A 21,743-nucleotide genomic window follows, 5' to 3' on the forward strand; every position below is an offset into this window, starting at 1 on the left:
AACAGGGTCACCTTTATGGCTCCCCCCACTAAACTCACAGAAGGGCAGCCAATTTGTCCAGGAAACATTGTGACCTATGGCATTCAGTTACTCCACTATATATCTACAGAGCAAAATGTGACCCTGACCTCCTGATGGCCAGCTTACCTTTTTCTTTTCCTTCACGTCGTATAAGGCCAAACTAGCGAAAATGGGCTCAATTTCGATCTCAAACCTTCAAGGGCAAAACAAAAACAAAAGGAAGTGAGGTCAGCAGAACCCAGCGTTTAATGGAGAGGGAAAAAGAAAGTGCAGAGCAAAGTGTTTCTTATAATTGTTCTTATTTTTCTATTCACCACATACTTCAGGGACAAGCACTTGACGAGAAGCCTCTGGCCGAAGTGTTCTTTGGGCACGTCTGGAACACAGTGACGCTCAATTGGCTCCTCCTGCAGAAGTAACACGCAGAGAGACACAGCAGACCGTTACACCAACGTCAAATATACATAAGTGAATAAACAGTCAACTTCTGACCCTCCACCTTTGAGGGTCAGAATGCAGGCGCCGGGCGGTACCTCGTCGAGGGCCGGGTGTAGGGCGAAGAGCTCGCGGTGGCGGTTGGCCTTGCGCTGGTCCTCGTTGTTGCGGTCGATTTCCTCGTTGGGCGAGCGGTCCAGGAGGTGCGGCAGGAGGGCGTCGGGGAGGGAGTTCTTCAGGTCGAAGATGCTGCACGCCCAGCTGCCACGCGGCGTGTCGTCGATGGACATGGAGCGCCGCTTGAGCTCATCCTGGTCACACAAACAAGCATAGGTACAATAAATCCAACACAAATATTTTTTGCAAAGACATCAGAATCAGACAAAGAGAGGTTGTTTCTGGGAGGTATCTGTTCCAGTTTTCCCATATTTTCTTTTATTTACTCTGCTGGAGCCTCACGGAGAACCTAATTCTTTCCATTGCAAATATATCATGGATTATATAATACCAGTCTTCTAATGATGGGATGTCTGGTTTAGTAATTCCCTCATGATTGCTTTCCTGGCACAAATATATATATATATTTTTTAACAACAGATTAAATGTATGGAAACCAGTTCTGTTTATAATAATAATAATAATAAATGAAATTTATATAGCGCTTAATATGGTACTCTAAGACGCTTATGTCCAATGAGGCTTTAAAAGGTGTGACCCCCCCCCCCCCCCCCCACACACACACACACACACACACACACACACAAAAGGGTTGCTATTGGTGCAGGCGTCTGACCTGGTCATCCTGGTAACTTGTGCCGTCTATGATCTCGTCAGCTTCAAAGAGCTGCTTGGGAAGGCCCTTCTGACGCTCCTTCTGCTTGTCCAGGGTGTTGGGGTTGAATCCCGTGCCAAGCTTGTGGTATCTGGAGCACACGTCAAATTATTAAGAGGCCTTCATGTTTTGGATCCATGACAGTCATGCTACATATCATACTTACATAGAGTGCTTTAAGCTTATGGACTGTCATTTTATGTTTGTTATGGATATTACCAAGAAGAGGTCATTTATTTCACTACCAATGAAATAATTAGGGGATAAACCATTTTTAAAAAAAAGAATCGATGAATCAGTAAATGAATCAAGAGTACATAAAACACAAACATCTACGTTATGAAATGGCCCTTTACTTTCTGTTGACGATGGCCCAGTCCTCCGTGTAGGACCTGACGCAGTCTCTGACATGTGTATCCGTGTCCCTGATGCACACACACAAAACTAGTCAGCAAGTCTCAAAGCAAGAATTTTCAACAAGCAGCATCTTGTGGAAGACATTTGACTACCATCATTGCTTTCTCTAAAGTAAATATCAATTAATATTAAACATGGTAAGTGGAGTCCATCAGACACATTGTGCTGGCAATAGTCATCCAGTTTAAGATAATCGAATGCAGCTTAGAGATTTATGAGGAGATAAATGGGGGCTTAGCTCAAAGACAATGGCATACAATCATATTTGTCAGATAAGGGTGATCAGGTCAATTCATGACCAATAGATAATGGACTGCATAACATATGAGGATAGTCACCAAAAATGTGGCACAGCAATCAGTCAAAAGGGGACTGAATCCCCACGACAAACACATTTGTCCAGTTATATCTTGAAGGGTACATAAATAACTTCAGAACAGCGTGGCCTGGACGACGTGTCATTTTGTGCAGAATCGAAGTACAGAGTGTCATGTGACCCATGCTCAAGTTCACATTTCGTGCACCAGCAATCGTTTCACGTGCACGCACGGCCTCCCACACACACACACACACACACAGTAAAGTTTTAATGACTTCATAAAAAATCATGTCCGACATGGATTCTGGACACCCGTGCTCATCCTCTGCGACTAAACTGCCATCCAACCCCGCCCTCTCTTACCCTTCCTCTGGGAGCGCGGGGGCCACGGTGCGACAGTCCCGCGGCACGTAGGTGACCTCGATGTCGTCTGGAGGGAACTCGATCAGGTCCCGGAGCGGCCCGGACTCCACGAGCGGGGGGTGGGTGGAGAGGTACTCCTCAAAGTCCACTGGCTCCACCGCCTCAGTGAGGGGAACCTGGGGGGACAGCGGTGGCCGCACTGATCAATAAGGGATGATGAATGCAGCGCTGCAACCAGGGGCCCAGGAATCAGTTGAAGATACACAAAGGGAAAATGTTTGGGGGGCTTTTCCCTCCGTTTGATGAAAACTTAGTATGGTTGGGTTGCTTGTAATAAAGAGTTATCAGTTGTGAATGTGATAAACCGGAGCCATGGCTAACAATTAAAGCTGACTAAGTTAATAATAATAATAATAATAATAATAATACATTTAATTTAGAGGCGCCTTTCAAGACACCCAAGGTCACCTTACAGAGCATATAGTCATCATTCAAAACTATGTAAAACAGACTAGGAATAAAAGGAAAACAGAGGTTAAACATGAAGAATAATAATAATTAATAACACTCAAAGACGCCTAAAGTGAAGGGGGGACCTCACTAACCACCACCAATATGTAGCACCCACTTGGGTGATGCACGGCAGCCAATCGGTGCCAGAACGCTCACTACACACCAGCTTGAGGTGGAGAGTTAGGGATGAGGTGGAGAGTGAGGGAAAAGAACATTTAAACACTATCGACCATATTTAAACACTATCGATCACATTTAAACAATATCGACCACATGTAAACACTATCGACCACATTTAAACACTATCGACCATATTTAAACACTATGGACCACATGTAAACCCTATCGCCCACATTTAAACACTATCACCCACATTTAAACACTATGGACCACACGTAAACCCTATCGACCACATTTAAACACTAACGCCCACATTTAAACACTATCGCCCACATTTAAACACTATGGACCACATTTAAACACTATGGACCACATGTCCATAATCATAATCAATGCACACAATCAATGAATTGTTTTTAATAAACATCAAATAATTGATAGTTACAGCCCTAGTCACACCTATAGTTGAAATCTCATATTAGCATCATAGATTATGACAGTAGGACTCCATACAAACATATCCCAGAATGGATTTCACAGCAGAGCCCCGGAGGGTGTAGCGGTTCAACAAACACGTTTCATCTGCAAGCAAGTTTCTCCTCAGCCACCCTATTAAAGGTCCCATGACATGCTATTTAATGTATTCTTTAATATAGGTATTAGTGGGCAACTAACACAGTATTCAAAGACGTTCCTGAAATTCAGCCGTGGTGCAGAGTTACAGCCACTCCGAGCCAGTCGCACGTTGAGCTTCCCCCAAATGCGCTGTTTTGGTGTCCGTAGCTATAATGCAAATGAGGAGGAGCGAGGCGGGTCAAGGAGGAGGGTGGGGGTGTGGCCCTGAGCAGCTTACAGCCACGGTACCATGCGCTCTGTTTACAGTGGATGTATCGCAATGGCGAGGCGCACACAGCCTTTAGCCGTGTTCTGTAAATATTCTAGAACACACGGGAGTCCTGGAGCTCTATATCTAAATATTATCATATAGCCTACACATAGATATCTATATCATATAATATATATTATCACGGCCAAAAGCTGTGTGAGCCGATATTATGAATCTCAAAGGACCGCGTTGGGTTCTCCGACGTTCCTGGTTCTTCAACGTCCTCATCAATGTGAAGTAGACTGAACCTCGACAAGGAGGAGAAAGGGATCGTTGCCGGGCAGCGCTTAGGCACCTCCGCCTCCGGCAGTGGTCCCTCAGCGGGTCTCAAGCGGGAGACATTCGCCGCCAACAATCCCTTTCTCCTCCATGTCATGGTTCATGTTCTTGAGGGAGTCAAAGCCAAAGTTCCTTCCCCCCAATTCATTCTCAACCTTGGCTGAGATAACCCCCAATACGAGTCTCGTTGTAGAAATACCAGAGACGAGAGTCCGACGTGTTATGCGCCATAACATCAAAAGCAGAACGGTTATCCAAATAACAAGGAAGTGTACAACACTTGCGTTACAGTCCTGGAGCTCTATATCTAAATAATATCATCTAATACATAGAAATCTATATCATTTAATACATATTATCACGGCCAAAAGCTGTGTACGCCTCCAGACGATATTATGAATCACAAACGACTTTGTCGGGTTCTGCGACGTCTCTGGTTCTTCCACTTTCACATCAACCTGAAGTCGACTGAACCGCGCGCTGCCTGCTGCCGGCTGCCCGCTGCCGGGCGATGGTGCCTCGCGGCAACCGGCGGCATGTCGCAGTTCATGTACTTCAGCCAGTCAAAGCCAAAGTTCTTTTCCCCCCAATTCCTTCTCAACCATGGCTGAGATAACCCCCAATACGAGTCTCGTTGTAGAAATACCAGAGACGAGAGTCCGACGTGTTATGCGCCATAACACCAAAAGCAGAACGGTTATCCAAATAATAAGAAAGTGTACAACACTTGCGTTACAGTCCTGGAGCTCTATATCTAAAAATATCATAATACATAGAAATCTATATCATTTAATACATATTATCACGGCCAAAAGCTGTGTGCGCCTCCAGACGATATTATGAATCACAAACGATTTTGTCGGGTTCTGCGACGTCTCTGGTTCTTCCCCTTTCACATCAACCTGAAGTCGACTGAACCGGGCGCCTTCTGCTGCCCGCTGCCCGCTGCCGGGCGATGGTGCCTCGCGGCAACCGGCGGCATGTCGCAGTTCATGTACTTCAGCGAGTCAAAGCCAAAGTTCCTTTCCCCCAATTCCTTCTCAACCATGGCTCAGATAACCCCCACAACAGTCTCGTTGTGGAAATACAAGACATGTCAAAGAACCGACAAGAAACACTTGTGTTACAGTATGTGTGTGTGTGTATTCACACACACACACACACACACACACACACACACACACACACACATGTGGCGCTCACACGGTCGAGTCTCGATGGCGGGCCAACGTCTCTGGGCGGGCCAGGCAGAGTAAGGGGAGGAGCTGAGATTCTTGGTGACGTCATGAATACAGACATTCCAAATCAGCGCACTTGAGCCTCAGTTTTTTCAAAGGCGAGCAGAACAGCTAGTGCTCGTTTTACAACAAACGCAAGTTTTAGCCATTGGGGGACCATAGGCAGGCTAGGGGAACTCATATTTATGTTAGAAAACCTCATAAAGTGAGATTTTCATGTCATGGGACCTTTAAGGACTTCTCCAGAGGGGGAAATCACTTCGGAAGAGGATGCAACGGGAGGCTGGTAGTGGCAGGTGCTCTGAAACACTACCTGCTCTCCCAAGGAAAACGTGAAAAAAAAAATCCCCTCACGGTCTTATTGAACGTAAACTACATTCTAATTGGGAAGATATTGATGTGGTAGTGCTTTTGCTATCTTTGTGCATCTGATCGGCTGTTGCTGTTGGCCTAAACAAAAAGGTGACATGTGATGGATTTAATAAACAGACAACCATCCACTTCAACAATTGGGAAGGATAGCACATAGAATCAGATTGAATAAATTCATTAAACCGTTTCAATTAAAGTATGAATGAACATGTTTGAAGGGTAGGATGCTGAATGGGTTCATCTCTAAGGTACAGGGGCGTGTACCCTACCGTGTTGCTTGCAGCCGTTCCCACGTTGAGGTTCTTAAGGAGCTGTGGAGAGCCATACTGACCAGCGATCTGTTTCCGAACCTCTGCTGCCACAGTCCTGTGGGGGAGAGACAAGGTTTCAACTAGGGCTGGGTAAAAAAAAACTTGATTTAATCGTTTTATCGATTTCATTAAAATTTAGCAATATTGATTCATAGGGCATGAGATAGATATTTTGTTACCATTAATATTATTTGCACTTTAATAAAAAATGCCTTAATGCAATTTGCAGTTATGGAATGATGTAGTTCAAAAGTTTAAATAGTCCAATTTAGAAGTTTGCACTTAAAACCTGTTGTTTAAGGTGAAAAAATAAAGTACATTTGTATTTTGTAACACAGTTGACCCTTTTCAGTATTTAAGAGCAGATTGAATCTAATCGTGATTAATCGATTCAAAACCTTATGAATCAAAATCAAATCGATTTAGGAAATTGGCCACGATACCCAGCCCTTGTTTCAATCAAATGGCCCAGCGAAAATAGTTTGGCACATGTAAGAACTAGGCAAACGGGGGAGGGGAGGATAAGAAGATGATAAACATCCTGTGAGAAAATGCCATGATACTTTTACTCTGACATTTACTGTCAGTTTTCCTAAAAAAGTATTGTAGAGTTTAACTGTAATATTTTCTCTCGATTTTTCTCAAAACTTGTTAATTCCTAAAATGTGGAAATTAACAAAAAGAAAATGAATTTAGTAATTTAATTGCATCAGTAATTTAATTAAAAGGGTCTGCTATTGTCACATTGATGAAATAATAATAACCTTCTTACTAATCTGACTTATCAGAGCTTGACCTGATTTAGAATGCTCTCTAGGCCATACTATCGCTTATCCAAATCTGTAAGAACTACTCCACACAAATACATTCAAAACATTGTACAAATACAGCAGAAGACCCCACACAGTAAAATACCCCCTACCTCATCAGTAAAATACCAAACACAGTACAGTACACCACACAGTACAGAAAGAATGAGTTCCAATTCTACAATAACTATGATAGATTGCGAGATTACATGCACGTTAATACTTAATCTTAACTTGGAAATCCTTCTTCACTTCCTTCCAAAGCTACTTAAGGTTTTTGGTTAATTGCGCCTCAAAGTACCACAAACACTCTTGTTACGATATTTTAAAGGGGACATATTATGAAAACAACACTTTGGAGATTTGGTGTTGTTTTGGGTCTCTGGTGCTCCAACACGCAGAAAAACTTTGAAAAAAGTCTGTACATGTTTTTTTGACTGAGATATGCTTTTCTGAAAGTACCCCGTCTACAGTTACCAAACGAGCGAGTCAGTTTCGATTTTGCATTTTTCAAACTACACTGGGACCATCCAAGCAAACTCTTACTTTCTGGAGCCTTGAAAGTTGACAAGAGGGCATCCTACATGACGGAGTTGGGTATCTTACATTATGTCAAATAAAACTACTTAGTTCAACTGAATTCCCCCCAAATGATTGCTTTAACATGCGGCAAGTTTCCTTCAATGTTTTTTAATGGCCTGCTTGGATGGTCCCAGTGCAGTTTGAAAAATGCACCCCCTGCCAGCGACTTTCATTGGTTACTGCTGCAATTTTGTCCCGCCCACGGACGCTCTGCCTCATACAGATACAAATCACTTTTGCTACACATGTACCACACAGACATGTTGCAAAAGTATCCGCAAGAAAAACAACAGCCGAGACTCGTAGCAGCAGATTCGAGCAGCCGTATCGATGGACTTGTGCTCGCTCATTAAAATGCTCATTGAACATAGCGATCTATGTCATTTAATTTGTGAGGAAATATTTCAAAGATGTGCAACTTCTGATGCATTAGTTCACAATTAGGTCTACGAATGCATACATTTTGGGCATGTTTTCAGATCATGAAACACGGGTGTGTGAATGTTGTTTTGCACCAACTGCGCTGCAATGATTGTAGCAAAAGTTTCAATTGCATCACTCTTTGAAGTTGTGATGCAAAGGATAGGATTTGTGCATTTAGTGTTTACAATGGTAGAAAAAATATTTCCGACTTCAAATGTACTGTTACACATTTGTGACTTTAGAGTAGACATGCAAAATAAACATTGAGGACTTCAATTTTACTGTTACACATTAGTGACTTTAGTGTACGCATACAAAATCGGCAGTTAAAGGTGCTAAAGACTTTTGCTACAATAATACCTTCATACAAAGTTCCTTTCCCCCAATTCTTCTCAACCATGGCCAAGATATCCCCACTACGAGTCTTTAATGTTTGTGGAGGTGCCAGATGTCAGACGCAGTCTTTATGATTCATAATATCATCCGAGGCGCACATAGCTTTTGGCCCTGATATTAGATATAATATTATATAAATACCAATATATAATATTATTATTATTATTATTATTATTATTATTATATCATATAGATATAGAGCTCCAGGAGTCCGCAAACGGCAACAATCCCTTCTCCTCCATGCTGTGGTACACTCTGACAGCTCATTGGTCAATTGGCAGCAGCTCATTTTCATTAAAGCTACAGACACCAGAAACAGAGCACTCTGAAGGGACTGAAACAGAGGGGAATAGCGGTACCCAAGATTTTTTTTCCTAAAAGCTATATCCAGCAAACAGCTTCAAAAACATTTTTTCTGGAACTCAAATACTATGTTTACTTGCTGTGAAAACGCCATAATAAAGAATTTAAAGAATCCGCCATTTAAAGAATCCAAATATTTATCACTGCACTACAAGGGCATACAACTGAAAATAAAAACAGAGCTTCAAGCTAGTGGAAAAATATAGGCTCACTCAATAACACAATACGCATAAAGACAAAGGGATGGGGCACACAGAGGCAGGTTGGCCTTGGAGAGCTGGGGCCCAGAAAAATAGACTTAAGGCCCCGTCCACACGGTTGATCTTTTCCCCTCCGGACGATCTTTTCCCCTCCGTTTTCCTTTAATGCGTTTCAGGAATATCTCTGTAAAGACCGACTCATTGCGAAAACGCATCGAGCTGAAGAGACGCTGAAGTACATATTCAAGCCGCTGGTTCTCCACAAAAAAAAGTGGAGCGCATCCAGTCTGCGCGCATCCAGCCTGCGCGCTGTATGCAACCCTTTGGTCGAGGAGGAGATAGCAGTCGTTAAAGCTTTTAGCTTGAGCAGAAACACTTTTTAATGTACAGTTAGTATTTCATTTTACCAAACTAAGTATTTAAAGCTACAAAAATAAAATATCAAATCAACTCTAACGTTGCCCAGCTGGTGGGGGGGGCGAGGATGTCATCTTTTGCGTTTCAGGCGTCCACATGAATCCCAACACGAAAAGTCATAGGTCCGTTCTTAACTTATCCACCCTGGGACCTGGTTTCAGAGAAGTTAGTTTTCGGGCACCGAAAACGCCAGATCCGTCTGGACAGTCAGCCCAAACACACAAGTTTTCACCATAGATTGGTTCCGTGTGGACGGGGCTTTTCAAACATCATGTAATTTGTGTTTTTTTCCTCCATTGGGAGACACGTTTCACTTACTCATACACACATTCCCTCTTTCTCACACAAACACTTACACACCCACAGTCTCACTACATTAAATGGTGTTACATGAAGGATTTCCTTTGAGTCTAAATCAAGCAGGAAAACCATTTGAACTGTTGCCATTGAACCGTATGACAATGCATCATATGTCCCCCGAGGCATCGGAAACACACAACAAATAATACATCCAAGCGACGCAGAGGAGCAAGAGGTCAGAGAGTTGTGGGGGCGATGAGGCAAGTGTAACCACAACAACCCGTGAGGGCCCAGTAACACTGAGCTGAGCCTATATATAATCTACGCAGGAGATAGAATAATACATCAGGATCACATGCAGAGCGGGGAAAAGGCTGAGCAGCAGCAAGAGAGGGCCAAGTCTGGGCAGAACACGATGACACAGTTTGGAGATCTGGTGGCCTCTAAAGCCTCCACAATCTCCCTCTCCGAGAAGGAAGAGGGTCCGGAGCGATGGACCGATGAAACACACTCCAGTGCCCCCGTGCCCCGGCAGCTGTAGCCATCTGGTTTTTTGTGCGCCTCGACTGCACGCCAGGAAATCACTTCATTATGCAATAAGGGCCTTCTCGAGAGAAGAGTCGCGCCCTCTGAGCCATAGCAAACATCGACGACAGCACAGGTTATCAGCAGAGTTTTAAATATTTTACGATTAGCGGGATAAGCAAACAACAGACAAATTGATAAGCAAATAACAACTGCTGATCTATGGGGTTATCGAACCCCGAAAGACATTGCACTGACACTGAATTTATCTGACCCTGTTGAAATCACCCAAATGCAAAGTCAATAGCATTTGACACCTAGGCCTATGCAATACTACAACAATCAAGGTGGACAAATAGCAGTCTGCACATTACATTGCGGACAGTATACAGGGCCCGGTTTTGTAAGAGAAAAGCATAATTATACTAATGTGAGCCCCAGTTCATAAAAATTCATGATCGGGAACATAATGATCATATCATGATCCCTGCAATCTAAAAGAGAGGCTGTAAAAACGCGCATGACTATTTGAAACCTTACACATCTTCTTAAGCTATACTATTTTATGTTATCTCAACCCTGTGGCACTATGCATGTTACATGCACTGTGTTCAGCCTCTATTGTGGTGTGTTCGTGGTGAACCACTTTTCCTGTAAGGGGTATAATGGCAATATGGATTAATTGGCCTGTGACATGGACAGTATGCCTCTGGTAGAGATCAAACCAGTTATGTGATGTTAAAGCAAGTAGGCATAGTTATTTCCTTGCTTAAAAGAAAATTATATAGATAGACAAAGTCAAAGTAGGCTAATTGTATAAATTGTAAGCCTACTTCAAGCAAGATTAAATAATTAAAAGGATGTGGGACTTCCTTCCAATAGCAGCACCAGTTAATAACCTTTCAAATGGAAAGTTCAATTACAAAATCCGTTTCTCTAGAAACGTTCAAAAATAGAATTATAAGTCTGCCACCAACTTTTAATTCCAGAGAAAAACAACATTCTCTAGACTTTTTGTTGTCATTCCATAAATACTGTTAATCGGTATTGACTTGCAAGGAAACATCTTCAAATCCCACACAATGCCCTTTGTTAAAGAGATTAGTCTGATCTGTCTCGGGGCATGGCAGATCACTATTTGATGGCTATTGAGAGGCTTTGAGCCCGTCTCGCTACATGACAATGGTCTGCTTTATCGTCTCAACTGGGTGTTGGTAAACATGACAGCAAAGTTATGCCACATCAGTGCCCCCCAGCAAACTAGCAACCGTTAGCTGAAGGGGGTTGCTTATTGCCCGAAATCCCTTTAAATCACACTAACTTTACCTTGCCGGATTCTATGGAAACACGCCCACCATGTCATGCAGTGTGCCTGTTATAATTTCAACCCACCCACACAACGACAACAAAGGAACAATTACGATACGTCACTGGGGTCGCCGTTATGTATATGGGTGGGACTGCTGAGCATCTCTCCCCGTATGGCTAAAAGGGAGACTAGCTTGAAAATGCTAGGCTCTGCGGGCGGCTGGGCCTCTGCTGGTACATGAACCCCCGGTGCTCAGCCGCAGATGACGTTATTATACCACCACTACGTCGACCCGGATTGTTATAGAAGCATGGAGGTGTAGCCCGCTAGGTCCTACCTGCTTATTTTTTGGGCGAAGGCGCGGCGTTCAGCCATGGCAGTTGCAGCTGATGTGCTTTAGCTAGATTCCCAAGCAGGCAGGCTCCGTTTTCCACTCACTCACTACTCATCGCCAGCTATCCTGGGGGAAGACTGGAGAATGGAATGGGCTACCGTAATTGCTGGAGTTGTGCGCAGAACTACACACCCTTGTTCTATGGGGCACACGCCCTACAGCTACTAAATAAAATGCACCATGGCTTTGATGAATGACAAAGTGCAATGTTCTGTAGCATTAAAGCTATTTATGAAATGTATAGGGCAAATAAAATAGGGATAGAAGACTAAAGGTGTGACGCTATACCACTTGAGAATCATCATTTACATAAATAGGAGGCGTGTTTAAGTCCGAAACGCGCTTGTAGTTTATTATGTGTCAGAAAAAAAATAAAAAAAACTGGCAGAAAAAGGACACTATGGGAGCCGACTCATCTACCTAAAGATGTGTGGAAAGTCAGTTGCTGGAAAAGCACTTTTTAGTACATTTGCAATGCTGTAGCGTAACGTCCCCAGACATAACTATAATTATGTATGTCCTTGTCCAGTATCATTTCATCCAACAAATTGTAATTCTACTATTGGATATAATTACTACTATCACTAATATGCTATTCATCAGCTACATTAAATGGGTGGCATTAAACAACCAATATTAAAAGATTTGGTATACCCATCCCTATAATGAACAGTTTAACTGCGCGCTTTGCTTTTCACTTATTTTCTCAGCCAGCATTTATTGAGTGTGGTGCGCCTGTTTTGTTGTACAGCGTAGCTCAAGCGAGCGGACTTGTTCGAGTGTTTATAAATGACCAGGAAGTGGGCGAAACCCCGCCACTCGTCGTAAGTAGCAAAATAAAACATTCAGCCTCTAATCTTGGCCCGCTGGAAAAATCGCGAGAAGCAGTGATACTGCATTTGTACTTCCTCGCGATGTGAACATTGGCAATATAAGTGTCAGTCCGTTCGCAATATCTCTTTAAAGAAAATAATACAATTGTTAAAATACGGTCGATAGAGGACCCTACGCGGTAACAATGTGTCAGAGTAAGGTCTGATTTCAGTGATGCCTACACGCAGCCAACAACAGTTTATATGTGTGTGTGTGTGTATGCGCTTGTTTGTGTGTCTAAATTGACGTGCTTGCAGTTGGCTTATTATTGGGATGGATTATGTTTCTAAGTGGTGAAATGGAAAATAAAGGAGACGAGGATGTGGAAAAACTTAAGACAAAGTTCAGGTCGGCATGGCACAATGTGAAGTACAGTAAGTGATCTGTATACTGCCTATCAGCATCAGCAGTATGTCTTAATAGTTGTCTATTCGCAACGTCTTCATTAATTTACATTCACATGGTGTCAAGCACTAGTAAAATATCGATGGATACATCATCGAGGTAGTCTCGTATGTATTCAGTGAATATGGCCCATATTCTATCTTGGCCCCAAGATAGAATATGACCCTGTTCAATTGTGTCGATTATAGACTGATCGAGATAGCTGTTTTCAATCGAGTCAGGTCTTTAAATTAGATTCGCAGTTGTTATAGTTAATCTACTGAAATAACTTCACACGTTGTAGGTTGGGCGCTGAAGTCTAAGACCTCATTCAGTAGGAATTCTCCAGTGTTCCTGTTGGGAAAGTGTTACCATTTCAAGGCTGAAGGTACACACACACGCACACACAAATACGCATTACTGTGTTTGTCTCAATCAGGTCAGCACTTTGCAGAGTCTTTGAATATATTAAATATATTGAATGCTTTGCATGTTTTTGCATCCTCATGCAACTATGAAATTGCTATTTAATCCTACTCCTCATTTTTCTGGTTTTGTGGCTGTCCTTTATGCATATTTAAAGATATAGTATTGCTGTGAAGGTCATTGACTTATGTATTTGGACTGGCATCTAGACTGGAAATTAAAACGTTAACAAAGATGCTGAAGGCTCTTCATAAGGAAAATGATTGGTATTGGAAATGTTACTAATATTGGAAAAACTCCTAATTGTTTTCAAATTTAAAACAAGGTTATTAGAATTTCAAGAACCACAAATGTGTCCTTCCCTGTTTTGTGTACAGAGGATGAGGACACTCTGGCTGAAGCTGGCCGTGAGGCCTGGAATGAAGTCCCGCACCGGGGGAACGCTGAGTCGTTCCGCAGGGACTTTGCTTCACGTGTGTGGCTGACCTATAGGGAGGAGTTCCCACCCTTACCCGGCTCCACCCTGACCTCTGACTGTGGCTGGGGCTGCATGCTGAGGACTGGACAGATGATGCTGGCTCAGGCCCTCATCCTGCACTTCCTGGGCAGAGGTGAGTGACACACCATGAACAAACAAACACAATCCAATAGTTGTTGGCTACCTCTCTTTAACAACATAATACAGAAATGCATTGTGGGTAATGTATGGGTCTCTATTGAGGGAATGGTCGCACTTCTCCCAAACGTATGGCTTTCATTGAAATGTTCTTAACTTTTTAATTTACTAAATTCTTTAAATTTGGCCTTATCTCTCTGAAGCACAAGTGTGTCCTTATCACATTATACTCCATGAATGCATTTAAACCACTTGATCGAACATGGGTGTTTACATGTGTTTGTGTAAATGTACTGCCCATGTCAATGTACTAACGGAGATAATTTAAATTTAACTTAAGCATATGCTTTTATTGGTCATAGTATACTCTATTATTACTAAAGCATACTAGTCCCATCTCTAAATCTAGAAGGAAAGGGCGACTTTGTGTGATGTAATGACTTTGATAGCAAGGAAAGTTGTCTCTGTATCTCCGAGAACTATCCTCTGGGGCATTACTCAATGCAGCCTGTGATGGGTTGGAGCAGACCCCTGCAAGTTTAATGCAGTCATTGAGAAAACAATATTTAAAACTTCCAACTGGGAAATATGTCATTAATGAACTCTTTCTCTATAAAATGACTAATGGCCACTTGGGGGACATTTATTGATCAATTTATCTGTCATTCTCTTTGGAGCAAGGTCATTATGTGAGTGTCCCAGTCTCTTCCTCTCAGTCTTTGTGTTTATAGCTGAAGACACTCCCCTTCTCTTCTCCTTGGGCTCCCACCCTGTTTGTGTGGGCATGCCGACGTAAAAGTGATATAGTGATACATATCCAGGCTTATAATTGAATTAGCTCCTGATTAAAAAAGAAAATGTGCCCATGTAGGCCTACCCGTTGCGGCGGATCGCTTCGGTTACCGGCAGGTGATTAAACGTGAAAACTTTAATTTCTCAAACTGTGAAAAAGCTTGAGAAAGGAGCCTTGGTGAGAGGAGGACTGTGTTGCTCGGTGCACTCGATGAGTTAAAGACGCGCTCAACAGCCATCTAGTCAAGCGATACGATTTCATGCACTTCCATGGGTGATGATTCGTAATGGTCTAATAATCCTTGCACACCATGAAGTCGAAGTCTTCATGCTGACTTAGGCCCCGTCCACACGGAGACGATTTCTTGGTGAAACCGCATCAGTCTTGTGCGTTTCGGTTGACCGTCCAGATGGAGCCGGCGAATCCGGTGCCCGAAACCACACATTTCTGACCACACTCGGAGGTGGTTTCAAATCTATCCGGATCTGTGCGGTTTCGTGTTAGGATTCGTGTGGACGCCTGAAATGCAAACGATGTTTACATAGGTTGTAGACATCGATGAGAATAGCTTTAGGATAAGCTAATAATATGCATCTAATAGTTAGATCTTATATTATATAATTTAACTAGATAAAATAGATATTTAGTTTGGGGAATATTTGCATCAGAAAAGGCTTAGCACTATCCTGCCTCCCTTCAGACTGGACATGGTCAGAGGCCCTGAACTTGGAGTCCTTGGACACAGGGACACGGACCGCCAGGGCAGCCCAGCGCCTGGTAGCCACACTTGAGTCCTCTCTGCCTGGCTACCAAGACCCCAAAAGACCCGGGTCCCTTCCTGGGCCCCGGCTCCAGGCCCAGGGCGGCTCCCAGAGCCAGGGGGCTGCAGAGGAAGCCGACGGCCACCTGAGGGAGCTGTACCACCGCACGTTGGTGTCCTGGTTTGGAGACAGCCCCGGGGCCCAGCTGGGCCTCCACAGCCTGGTCCGCTTAGGCCTGGAGCTGGGCAAGCAGGCTGGGGACTGGTACGGGCCAGCCGTGGTGGCACATATCTTGAAGTAAGTCTGACATTGTACGGTAATGACACAGAGAGAGTACACTGAGAGTACAGTGTCCACTCTGATTGAGACCATAGTTTCAATACGAAGACACACCGCACACACAGTTTCAGAAACAATATCACTACAATAAAATTACAGAAATCCCCATATTATGAAGAAAACGGAGAGAGATGATAAAACAAATTAAACGTAAAACTACTTTAAATGAACATAAATGTATTTATGGTATACCGATGATTATATTATAAATTCTCATTTGTTGAACCCTCAAATACAAGACAGATGTATATCAGCAATCATTCAATTGATTCAAGAAAGTATAATGACAAGCATTTTGTTTTTCGCTCTCTTTAATGTCAATCCTTCTCTGTTTCTTTCTTTCTCCCTCATTCACATTTCTTCTCTTCTTCGTGTACTCGCGTGTACTCCATTATAATCCATGTAGAAGAGCTGTAGAGCAGGCAACAGAGCCTGGATTGGCCAGCATAACTGCTTACGTCTCACACGACTGCACAGGTACTGATAATGGCTTTGAAAATGCCACGCTATTGTTCTACACCTCATCTCTGTGGGACTTTATTAGAACATTGTTTTCTTCTTACTTTAATTGGATTGTAATTGTTCTCTTTGACCCTCCTCAGTGTACAATGCAGATGTCATTGACATCCACAGGTCAAAGTCCTTTGCTCAGAGTTCAGGCAATCCTTCCCCACTCGACAGCCAAGGCCCAACCTCCATCCCATTGGACACCCAAGGCCCAGCCTCCATCCCATTGGATAGCCGGGCTGTCATTATCCTTGTCCCAGTTCGGTTGGGTGAGGATAAGACCAACCCAGAGTACTTCAACTTCGTCAAGGTGAGACAACATCAGCTCTAACCCTGACTAAAATAGTTAGAATGGATCATATTGTAGTACCTAAGAGAATAACTTTAGAAACAAACTGTATGGTCTATGTTGTGTTTCTATCTTGTCTGATGTGTCTCCCTTTCCCATCCGTCCATGTGTTTGTGTTTCTGTTGTGCGGCTCACAGAGCGTTCTGAGTTTGGAGTTCTGTATCGGTGTCCTTGGGGGGAAGCACGAACAGGCTCGCTATTTAGTGGGATTTCAAGGTTAGTGTTTTGTGAGTGTGTGTGTGTGTGTGTGTGTGTGTGTGAGAGATTGGATTGGTAGGAATAGAATATTATTTTGCATAATATACCCTGTTACCTTCCTTGTGTAAAGAGAGAAGTTAAGTTAATGCATTCCTGTTTGCATGGGGAAAGCGGATTGAGAAGTGTGGGTGTGGGTGGTGCCGCCTCACTCTATTTTCAACGACCCCTCCCGAGCCTCCTCATTCATCACTAGTAAAAACCTCCCAAGTTATAAGGCTGTAATTGATTTCCATAGGAGGTGCGCATACATTTCATCGGGCCCCAGTGGTGGTGGTGGTGGTGGTGGAGGCAGAGAGGAGTGAGTGGATGAGGTTATTGTGAGGGAGAAGTGAGTAAGGGCGGAGTATGGAATCCAAAGAGAACCACTCTTCATCACCTTCAGCAGCCTGGAGAAACCTCCAGTTGTACATCTTGGCAGTCAATATTTACACCATTTACATTTTACCAATTTGAAACACGGAGCGGCGTGATGTCTAAATGACAAGCGATACATTCTGCCTGCCACCGTGCCGCTCCGGCCCACATTCATCATATGCAAATGGAACGGCGGTATAATTGCGTGTTTGCAAAAGTAATTCCCTCACACAAAAATGTAAAGACCGCCTCTTCTTTTTCCTCTCTTGTCTTTTCACTTATTTGCTTTTTTTTCTGCCGACGTGAAGGATGAGCTTGTACAAACGCATGCGATTATGCAGAATTGAATCCACCCTGGTGGGTAGTAAAAAGCAACAACCTTCCGGGAGGCAAATTTGACGCGGAAGAATCTTAACAGTTGGCGGAATGGGTGACTTTGAGCTGCTCTGCATAGAAATTGCAAAATAAAGTGTTTTTTATGTATTTTTTTTCTAATCATCCAATGTTTTTGAATAACTTGTCTTTTGTTTTGTCCTTGCAGACGACAGCTTGATTTACATGGACCCTCATTACTGTCAGTCTTTTGTGGATGTCAGCAAGAGCACCTTTCCTCTGCAGGTAATGTGAAATTACACAGACGAGCTGACTTGGGGAGCGGGCACGCGGGGTAGGCGCGGCAGTAATGTGAATTTAATAGTTTCTGTTAGTACTTAAGGGTATGAATCTTAAAGCGGCCCTCCACTCAATTACCGAGTGCCAGGCGGCTGATTTATTTGCCGCTGCTCCAGCGCATGTAGCCGTCGCTTAAGAGAAATATGGTGAATCAGAGATCAGCGGCAGAGGGATCCTGAATATTTTAGGGGCCGCACATTAAACCGCCGTCTCCACCACAGGTACGATGGGGCTTCAGTTGAATGATGCAATTTGACAACGTGCCTAGTAGGGTACATTTATGGATATTATAATGGCTCAGAGAATAGGATTTAGCTTTTTTGACTCATGCCGGACAAGTGGAAACATCCATATACGATAAATAATGACAATACAACAGTGTATCCGACAAGCCAGTGACCCGTCAGGTTTCCCCACTGCATGTATATGTGATGAATATATTGAGGTGATTTTTCATTGATTTTTGGACAGTCTTATCACTGCCCGTCGCCAAAGAAGATGCCGTTTGCGAACATGGACCCGAGTTGCACCATAGGGTTCTATTCTAGGACAGTCCAGGACTATGACCGAATCAGCCAAGAGCTTTCCAAGGTGAGGGAGAGGACAAAAAGACACACATGCTGTTCCACTCACTATGTCGTCATTTTGTCAAAATAATGTTCAACTATGGACTGAGGATGAAGAAAATGACAATGACACAATAAAGTGGGACTCTTCATCAGATCTCCACGCAGGTGGGACCAGGCTGTAGTTCTCAAGACGAACCAGCAGGTGGCAGCCTTTAGCCATGTATTGTCATCACGTCTGGCCAGTTCACTGGCTCCGAGGCCAGGATGAAAAGGGGAATGTCTCCTTGATCACTGAATGCTTTAATCCATTGTAAAGTTTCCATTTTGTTGTGGTAAAAGTCAATTTTCCTGCTTGTGCACTGAAAGGCATAGGGGCAGTGGAGAGGTAAGTTTCCCTAGGTGGTGGAGGGAAACATTTTCGCTTTCCGGCTACAACTATTTCCGCTTCTGATTGCAGTTGCTGCGGCCGTCTGCGCGGGACAAGTACCCGGCGTTCACCTTGTTGGCGGGTCACGGCCGGGACTACGACCTGTCTAGCAGCCTGACACCCGAGAAGAGGGAGTGGCCGTTTATCCGAGACCCTTGCAGGGCAACCACCAGCATGGGTGACTTTGTCCTGCTCTGAGGGGTCCACGTGGACCTTCAGACTCCATTCACTCTGATCCCCAGAGGTCAGGGGACTTTGCCAAACTGTCGGCCTTCCAATGCACAGTGTTTAAAACGATGCGTCTTTGAGATGGAGGGAGTTGTTAAAATCTATGGGAGACTCAGGTTATGCATAGGTGTTCAGAATAGTTTGCAAGCATATTTATTTCCCATTCCTGATTGGCAAACGGTGTTCAATATTGTCAACTCCTAGACGCCTGTAGACATAAAAACACTTTCACTTGTCACTTTTGAATAGTATCTATGTCTGATATTTTCAAAATGTTCCTTTTTCGGATGCCGCTTTTGGTAAACCTTAATTCTTAGGTCATGCCTAACACGTACAATTAACAATCAACTGGACAATAATATCCATCTCCACACCTATATGAACCAATACAATATCTGTAACTGTAAAATCACATTGATAAACAACTGTCAATGGAGAGAAAAAGGTTGTTGTTTTTGGGTACTTTCTTGGTTTGAAAGGTTATGGCTACTAATGTAAAATATCAAAAGAAAAACATATATATAACACTTAGTCCAGTTATTTAAAAAATGTAATAAAATCTTTAAGATTTTGAATATTTAAGATTAATTGAATCTTCTGCTGTAAATTTGCAACTGCAATACCAAATGTAGACACAATACTAAATGTGGACGCAATACTTAATGCACACTCGATTAATTTAAGCACTTGAAATTGCTTTTTAAACTGTTGTGCAGAAAAACTCAATAAGATAAAAACCATTGCCTTTCTATATAATTGGTCCATGCATCCTTTTCCATCGCAGGAAAGAAATACAATAAATAGACACATAGTTTCTCTCATTTCCAATCCTGAGTGCAAACGTTGCTGGTGTGTTGAAATGCATTGGGACCTCTTCCATTTCACATCTGGTCCAAAGCAGCAGATTAAAACTAATCGGACGTGGTGCCCGTCTCTCCAGCCCATTAACCAGGGAGCAGATACTATGTGACCCACTGACACCGGTGGCGGTGGCGTTCGCCTATGAAGGAAAAGAAAATATCCTTGTGTGCAGTGCCCCACACACACACACACACACACACACACACACACACACACACACACACACACACACAGTCTGTTTTCCTCTACATTACAAATTCTGTGCCAAGAGGTCAGGGAGAGATGACTGGATGGATGGACAGAAGAAGAATCCCTCATCTGTCCCCTTTTCCTTCATAGCACTGGGGGGGGGAGATACATAAAGGCCTCATTTAGGTCCTCTGCTCTCATCCCTGGTTGTTTTTAGAAGGACTACACAACTGGCGGGAACTCAGTTTCCCACGGTAACAGACTGGCACCCTTCAGGTCCTCAGAGAGAGAATGTTGGAAGTCAGCGGAAAGAGTGATGGTGGGGGGGGGGGGGGTATCTTTTTTTTTTCTCTCTGTTGGGGGATATAAAAGGGCATTTGGGCTGGGGGGCACAGGCCACTGTAAGGGTCTGCTGTGTGGGCTGTGTATTAACAGGGATGTATGAATATTTGAATAATGAGTCACTCGTGTACGACGGCTTTGTAGCACATGCCCATCCTTCCCATTGGGTACAATAAGGACAAAACATGGCCTGTTGAACACAGCTGTCAATAGTGTCATTGACATTTGCGGATTCCTAAAAATCTAATCTGCAGCCAAGCAAATTCCTCTGAATGGAATCCATAAGAGTCGGCCTCTGTTGTAGAGTTGAAATGGAGTCGCGGGGGGGGTCGTAACACTGACACTTAATAAAGGTTTTTATTTGCTATTCAATTCAAATGAAGACACTAATGCATGGCGCCCTGATACTTTAACGTGTCATGGTGAATAAGTAGTAGAGTATTCGATCAATGGCAGCTACTTTTGACATTAAAACAATCAGGAAATGACATTGAAAAGAAATGAGTGATGGAAGTGGATGCACATTTCTGGATTTGTACTTCATCAAATCTGATTCATTCACAAAATTTAACATGATGCATGTAATGTAAAACTGTATTTTAATACATTCTGAGCTTTACATGTAATCTCTTGAAACTACAATATTAATAAAGTCCTAAACAGAAAACCTTAAACTGTATTATGAAATAAATATTGGTCACCTTTGTTCAAAATGGGCGATAACGCAGAAAAACAAAAAGCTATCTGACATTATCAAGTCAAGTCACTTTTATTTATATAGCACATTTAAATACAACAGGAGTTGACTCAAAGCGCTTTACATGGCAAAATAGAGAAGAGCAGGGAAAATAAAGTTAAAAAGAAAAAGTATGACTTCAAACAAAGATTAAAAGAAAAATGGGGAAAGGAGGGGGTTGTTAAAAGCAACAGAGAAAGGTAGGTTTTTAAATTAGACTTTAAACTGCATATGT

At 43.0% G+C, this 21,743-nt stretch overlaps 2 protein-coding genes across 22 annotated transcripts in view; one reads left to right on the forward strand and one right to left on the reverse strand.

Moving 5' to 3' along the window:
• The window catches only part of dock7 (dedicator of cytokinesis 7), a 61,444-nt gene extending 49,517 nt beyond the window's left edge, over positions 1-11,927 (reverse strand). For all 21 annotated transcript variants that reach the window (XM_060066399.1, XM_060066398.1, XM_060066396.1 and 18 more), the window contains exons 1-8: positions 11,768-11,927; positions 6,065-6,161; positions 2,388-2,563; positions 1,645-1,713; positions 1,250-1,379; positions 555-767; positions 343-428; positions 148-214 (exon numbers count right to left, since the gene is read on the reverse strand). In XM_060066399.1, coding sequence (XP_059922382.1) covers positions 148-214; positions 343-428; positions 555-767; positions 1,250-1,379; positions 1,645-1,713; positions 2,388-2,563; positions 6,065-6,161; positions 11,768-11,805 — 876 coding nt within the window. In that variant the 5' untranslated portion in view covers positions 11,806-11,927. The remainder of the gene's footprint in view (positions 1-147; positions 215-342; positions 429-554; positions 768-1,249; positions 1,380-1,644; positions 1,714-2,387; positions 2,564-6,064; positions 6,162-11,767) is intronic.
• Positions 11,928-12,641: 714 nt separating this feature from the next.
• atg4c (autophagy related 4C, cysteine peptidase) lies at positions 12,642-21,446 on the forward strand. The gene is made up of 10 exons (XM_060066727.1): positions 12,642-13,071; positions 13,386-13,469; positions 13,885-14,118; positions 15,617-15,974; positions 16,423-16,493; positions 16,619-16,833; positions 17,010-17,088; positions 18,026-18,102; positions 18,628-18,747; positions 19,183-21,446. Exons 1-10 carry the CDS (start codon positions 12,978-12,980, stop codon positions 19,348-19,350), a joined length of 1,500 nt encoding a protein of 499 aa, XP_059922710.1. The 5' UTR covers positions 12,642-12,977; the 3' UTR covers positions 19,351-21,446.
• Positions 21,447-21,743: the final 297 nt, after the last annotated feature.

This window comes from Gadus macrocephalus, chromosome 12 (assembly GCF_031168955.1).
Source record: "Gadus macrocephalus chromosome 12, ASM3116895v1".
In the NCBI taxonomy this organism is placed as follows: Eukaryota; Metazoa; Chordata; class Actinopteri; order Gadiformes; family Gadidae; genus Gadus; species Gadus macrocephalus.